This window comes from Strix uralensis, unplaced genomic scaffold, assembly GCF_047716275.1.
Source record: "Strix uralensis isolate ZFMK-TIS-50842 unplaced genomic scaffold, bStrUra1 scaffold_292, whole genome shotgun sequence".
Lineage (NCBI taxonomy): Eukaryota > Metazoa > Chordata > Aves > Strigiformes > Strigidae > Strix > Strix uralensis.
The window spans coordinates 67,607-73,826 of NW_027436887.1; the positions used below are offsets into that span (position 1 = coordinate 67,607).

At 63.7% G+C, this 6,220-nt stretch overlaps 1 protein-coding gene across 1 annotated transcript; it reads left to right on the forward strand.

The window, feature by feature from the left end:
* The first annotated feature begins 452 nt into the window (after positions 1-452).
* LGALS4 (galectin 4) lies at positions 453-4,129 on the forward strand. The gene is given in 11 exon segments (XM_074857734.1): positions 453-497; positions 658-746; positions 1,130-1,334; positions 2,297-2,416; positions 2,514-2,537; positions 2,619-2,657; positions 2,750-2,779; positions 2,891-2,979; positions 3,090-3,229; positions 3,232-3,254; positions 3,942-4,129. Coding segments are annotated over 11 exon segments (951 nt in total). The 3' UTR covers positions 4,089-4,129.
* The last annotated feature ends 2,091 nt before the right edge of the window (positions 4,130-6,220 follow it).

Below are 6,220 nucleotides of genomic sequence, written 5' to 3' on the forward strand. Positions count from 1 at the left end.
TCCTCCCTGGGCAGCGCCGGTGGGGGCGGGGGGGACGACATGGGGCTGGCGGGGGGGGCGGTTTCCAATGGACGTGGGGGTCCCCATGTCCCCAGGGATCAGTGATGGGGGGACCCCATGGCGCTGGGGACCCCCCTAAAGTCGGGGACCCCCCCCAGAGTCACAGACCTTGGTGTCTTTCCCCCCCCACCCCCTCAGGGACACATCCAGGCCCCTCCCGGCCACCTGGGTGTCGTCCCCCTCCCCGGCGCGGGGCAGAGTCCGGGGCGTTGTCACCTCGGGCAGGTCCTGTGTGTGTGTGTCCCCCACCCCCCTCACCCTACATCCGGGGGGGGGACAAAGTCCAGACCCTGCCCTGGGAAGGGACCGGGGTGGGGTGGGGGCACCCAGTTTGCATTTGGGGCTATAAAAGTCCCGGTGTCACTGTCACCATCATCATTGTCACACTCACCATGGCCTTCGTCCCCGCGCCCGGCTACCACCCCGCCTACAACCCGGTTGGTATCGCCCCTGGGGGGGTCCTGTGTTCCCCCCCCCACCCCCTCAACCCCCCAGGATGGGGACCCAGGGGTCAGGGTCCTGGGGGACCCTGTCACCACCCCCTTAGGGACAGGGTGGGGACCCCACTGACCTTGTGGTCACCCACCCCCCCCTCAGCCACTACCCTACGTGGCCCCTGTGATGGGGGGGCTCCGGCCTGGAATGGCTGTTTGCGTGCAGGGTCTTGTCCCCCCCCACGCTGACAGGTAACGGGGACACTGGGGAGATGGCCCGGGGGGGGGGGGGGGCTTCTGTCCCTTTGTATGGGTGGGGGGAACATGGGAGACATGGGGGGGACACAGAGGGATATGGGGGGGGACACGGCGGGGGGACACAGAGTTGGGGGGTTATGGGGGATGGGGGAGGGACACGGGGGACACATGGGAGGACACGGATATAGGGGACATGGAGGGGACGTGGGGGGGACACAGAGTTGAGGGGGATGGGGGCACAGGGGGACATGGAGGGGCACAGGGAGACATGGGGGGGCACAGAGGGATATAGGGGACAGGGGGGGCACAGGAGGACATGGGAGGGACACGGGGGGGACATGGGGGACATGGGAGGGACACAGCCCCTGCGGTTGCAGGTTCCGGGTGAACCTGGCGAGCGGGCCGGAGGACGAGGCTGACCTGGCCTTGCACTTGAACCCGCGCTTCGGGGCCGAGGGGCACGTGGTGCTGAACAGCCGCTTCGGGGGGCAGTGGGGGCCGGAGCAGTGCCGGGACCTCCAGGCCTTCGTGCCCGGGACCCCCTTCGAGATCATCATTGCCGTCACCCCCCAGGACTATCGGGTGCGGGACAGAGTGGGCGGGGGGTGGGGGGTGCTCTGCTGGTCCATGGGGGCCAAAGGGGCTCACTGGGTGGTACGTGGGGTCCCAAAGGGGCAATAAGGAGTCCCAGAGGGGGAGATATGGGCTCACTGGGGGGGATATGGGGTCCCAAAGGGGGTATATGGGGTCCCAAGGGGGTATACGAGGTTCCAAGGAGGTATATAGAGTCCCAAGGGGGGTATATGGGGTCCCAAAGGGGGTAAATGGGGTCCCAAGGGGGGTATATGGGGTCCCAAAGGGGATATATGGGCTCACTGGGTGGTATATGGGGTCCCAAGGGGGTATATGGGCTCACCAGGGGTATACGGGGTCCCTAAGGGGTTATATGGGGTCCCAAAGGGGGTATATAGGATCCCAAGGGGGGTATATGGGGTCCCAGAGGGTGCTATATGGGCTCACAGGAGGTATGTGGGGTCCCAAAGGGGCAATAAGGAGTCTCAGAGGGGCTCCCAGCGGGTATATGGGGCCCCAAGGGGGGTATATGGGCTCACCAGGGGTATGTGGGGTCCCAAAGTGGATATATGGGCTCACTGGGTGGTATATGGGGGTCCCAAGGGGCATATACAGGGTCCCAAGGGGGGTATATGGGGTCCCAAAGAGAGTATGTGGGCTCACAGGGGGTATGTGGGGTCCTAAAGAGGGTATATGGGGCCCAAGGGGGGTCTGTGGGGTCCCCAAGGGGGGGTCTGTGAGGTCCCAAAGGGGATATGTGGGGTCCCAAGGGGGGTATATGGGCTCACAGGGGGTATATGGGGTCCCAAGGGGGGGGGGGGGGTGTCTGTGAGATCCCAAGGGGCTATATGGGGTCCCAAGGGGTATATGGGCTCACCAGGGGGATATGGGGTCCCAAAGCCGGACTCTCTGGGCACACAGGGAGGGGGATTGGGGGCTCTGGCCCCTCCTGACCCCCCCGGCCCCCCCAGATCCTGGTGAACAGTCGCCCCTTCGACGAGTTCCCGCACCGGCTGCCCCCGGAGCAGGTCACGGCCGTCACCGTGGACGGGGACCTGGAGCTGCACTCGGTCACCATCCTGGGTGCTGGGGTGAGCCTGGCCTGACCCCCCCCACCCCAAAACCTATATCCCCCCCACCGCCACTTGGGGACCCCCCCATCCTCACTTCTACCCCATCTCTCCGCAGGGGCTCTACCCCCCCGCCATGCCGGTAAGTCCTGGGGGGTTTGGGAGGCCCCAGGTGTTTTTTGGGGGGCCCCTTTCACTCCTCTTTCTTCTCCCCCCCCCTCAGGACATGCCGCAGACCATCCCCTACCAGAGCAACCTGCCGGTGAGTTCTGGGGTGTTGGGGGGGGGCCACAACCCCGTCCCCCCCCATCCTCGGGGTGTCCCCCCCCGCTGACCCTCTCTCCTCTCCTGCAGGTGATGGGGCAACCGCCCACCCTCCACCCGGTGAGTGGGGGGGACCCCGGCTCTTGAGGGGGTGTTGGGGGGGGCACAAGGTTTTGGGGGGCTCGGGGGGGGCCCTGTCCCCGTCCCACCCCCCCTCCTTGTCCCCTGCAGCCGGTGCCCTTCATCGCCACCATCCCGGGGGGGCTCATCCCCAAGAAAACCATCGTGGTGAAGGGCTTCATCCCCCCTGACGCCGAAAGGTATTTTGGGGGGGGGTGGGGTGTTAGAAGGGACCCCCACCCCCTTCCCTGGGGCACCCTGAACACCCTGACACCCCCCCTCCCCCTTTTTCTCTGTCACCCCAAAAAAGGTTCCACATCAACCTGCGGGCGGGGCCCGGGGGGGACGTGCTGCTGCACTTGAACCCGCGCCTGGGCGAGGGGCTGGTGGTGCGGAACAGCCTCGTGGGGGGCACCTGGGGGGCCGAGGAGCTGGAGCTGCCCCACAACCCCCCCAGCGCGGCCGCTACTTCGACGTGAGTGCACGAGGGCGGGCGGGAGTTGCACGAGGGGTTGGGGGGGGAAACGGGTGCACGAGGGGCTGCGTTGCATGAGGACGGGCATCACTTGCACGAGGGGCTGCGTTGCGCAAGGGGTTGGGTTGCACGAGGACAGGCATTGCACAGGGGGGAGTTGCACGAGGGGCTGCATTGCACGAGGGGTTGTGTTGCATGAGGATGGGCATTGCACGGGGAGGAGTCGCATGAGGACGGGCATCGCTTGCACGAGGGGCTGTGGCACAAGAACAGGCATCATACATGGGTGGGAATTGCACAAGGGGCTGCGTTGCACAAGGGGCTGTGTTGCACAAGGACAGGCGTTGCACAGGGGGGTTGCACGAGGGGCTGTGTTGCACGAGGACGGGCATTGCACAGGAGGGAGTTGCACGAGGACGGGCATCGCTTGCACAAGGGGCTGTGTTGCACAAGAAAAGTCATCGCACGTGGGTGGAGTTGCACGAGAGGCTGCATTGCACGAGGGCTTATGTTGCACGAGGGCTTGTGTTGCACGAGGACGGGCACCGCACATGGGAACTGCACAAGTGTTGACATCGCACGAAGGATGGGTGTTGCCTGTGGGTGGATGTCGGTGTCGCACGAGGGCCCTGCTCGCACGAGGGTCCCCGTGCCCCACGGCCGCTCCCCCCCTCTCCCCCCCGCCAGCTCTCCATCCGCTGCGGGAACCGCCGCTTCAAGGTGTTCGCCGAGGGGCAGCCGCTCTGCGACTTCACCCACCGCCTCCCCCCGGGGCCTCACGCCGACACGCTGGAGGTGGACGGCGACGTCGTCCTCTCCTACGTCCACTTCTGAGCCCCACGGCCGGACCCACGGCCGGACCCACGGCTGGACCCACGGCTGGACCCATGGTCGCCCCCACAGCCGCTGGCCGGGGCCCTCGGTGCCGCCGTCACCCCCCAGCGCTGACCCCAATAAAGCTGCTGTTGCCTCTCACGCGCCTCCATTGCTGTTGCCCCCCCCGCCCCCCAACTGCAGCCCCACAACCCCCCCCCGGACAGGGTCCTCCTCCCCACCTGGTCCCCCCAATGTGACCCCCCCCAACCTGCCCCCCTAGTTCTGGCCCTGTCCCCAGCATCTCCCCTGACCCCCCCCCCCCCCTTCCTGTCGTGTCCCTGTCCCCAGCGTGTCCCCAGCCCTGTGTCCCCAGCCCTGTCCCTCTCCCTGTCCCCGTGTCCCTCTCCCCTTCCTTATCCTCATCCTTGTCCCCCTGTCCCTGTCCCTGTCCCCATGTCCATGACCCTCTCTTTCTCCCCCTCTGCGTCCTCTCTCCTTGTCCCCATGTCCCTGTCCCTGTCCCCCTCCTTGTCCCCATGTCCCTCTCCCTCTCATTATCCCCATCCTTGTCCCCCTCTCCCTCTCCCCATGTCCCTCTCCCCCTCCTTATCCCCGTGTCCCCCCTCTCCTCATGTCCCTGTCACCCTCCTCATCCCCGTCCTCCTCTCCCTGTCCCCATTCCCATCCCCACGCCCCTGTCCCTGTCCCCATGTCCCCCCCCCCAACAGTGGCCCCTCACCGGGGGACACAGGACGATGGGGACCATGAGCAGCCACCCTGAGGGGGGACTGGGAACCCTGGGGGTTATGGCACCATTTTGCTCCGCTTCTGCCATAATCTGCAAAAAAAACCCCACCCACCCCAGCCCAGCCCATTCCAACGCCCAACAGCCCCTTCTGCAAAGAAATCCTTCCTAAGAGCCAGTCTGACCCTGCCCTGGCGCAGCTTGAGGCCATTCCCTCTTGGCCTGCCGCTGGCTCCTTGGCTCAAGAGACTCATCCCCCCTCTCTGCACCCTCCTTTCAGGGAGTTGCAGAGGGCCAGGAGGTCTCCCCTCAGCCTCCTCTTCTCCACACTAAACCCCCCCAGTTCCCTCAGCCGCTCCCCATCAGACCTGTGCTCCAGACCCTGCACCAGCTCCGTTGCCCTTCTCTGGACACGCTCGAGTCATTCAATGGCCTTTTTGGGGTGAGGGGCCCAAAACTGAACCCACTCATCGAGGGGCGGCCGAGCACAGGGGTGAGATCCTTTCCCTGTCCCTGCTGGTGATACAGAGAAATGATTACTTGTTTTGAGACTTATTTACTTACAGAAAACTGCTTAGCAACTTATTTACTTACTTACAGCAACTTATAGTATTAATTTTTGAATATTGCTAAGAATCCTGCTGGCCCAGACTGTTCTGTGGGGTTTTACCAAGGACTGCTGTGTCCATCAAAACAAAGCAGTTTGCTGTGAAAATCTACCAAGAGCTGCAGCGTTCAGCAAAATGCCTTGGTTTTGTCCTTGGGAAGCAGGTGTGCTCTAACGAGTTGGGCCTCGGTAACGAATGGTCATGTACGGACAGTAGAAGTTCCATTGGTTCTCTTAGATAAGATAGGATGAGGAAAACACTCTTGTTATTCAAGAAGTTGGCACCCGGCATTTGGCCTTATTGAAACTCCTCCCGTTGGGCTCAGCCCATCGCTCCAGCCTGGCCAGGTCTCTCTGCAGAGCCTCCCTACCCTCGAGAGATCAACACTCCCACCCAACTGGGTGTCATCTGCAAACTGACTGAGGGTGAGCTTCAAGAATCTGTAAATGTTGCCTGAAAATAAACCGTCCTGTTGGTGAACCTGACGGTTTCTCCCGAGTGCCTGCTCGGGCCGGGTCAGACTTACAGTCACGGGCCCAGCTGGTGTATTAATCCCAACAGAATGTAATACCTATGAAGGGGTAAGTCCAGCCGCCCCTCGCCCCTCTGACCGCTGAGGGCCGGCTAGAACCCAAGGGGATTTATCTCTCACCAAATTCATCTCCTACCCTTGTGGTGGTGCAATTCTCACCCTTCCCTGTCGGGCTGCTTGGTGCTGGGTGTGATCCCCCCCACCTCCCCCCGAGCCGTACTCCCATCTGTGGAGATAAGGACTGATGACGAGTCTGGCTCCTGCC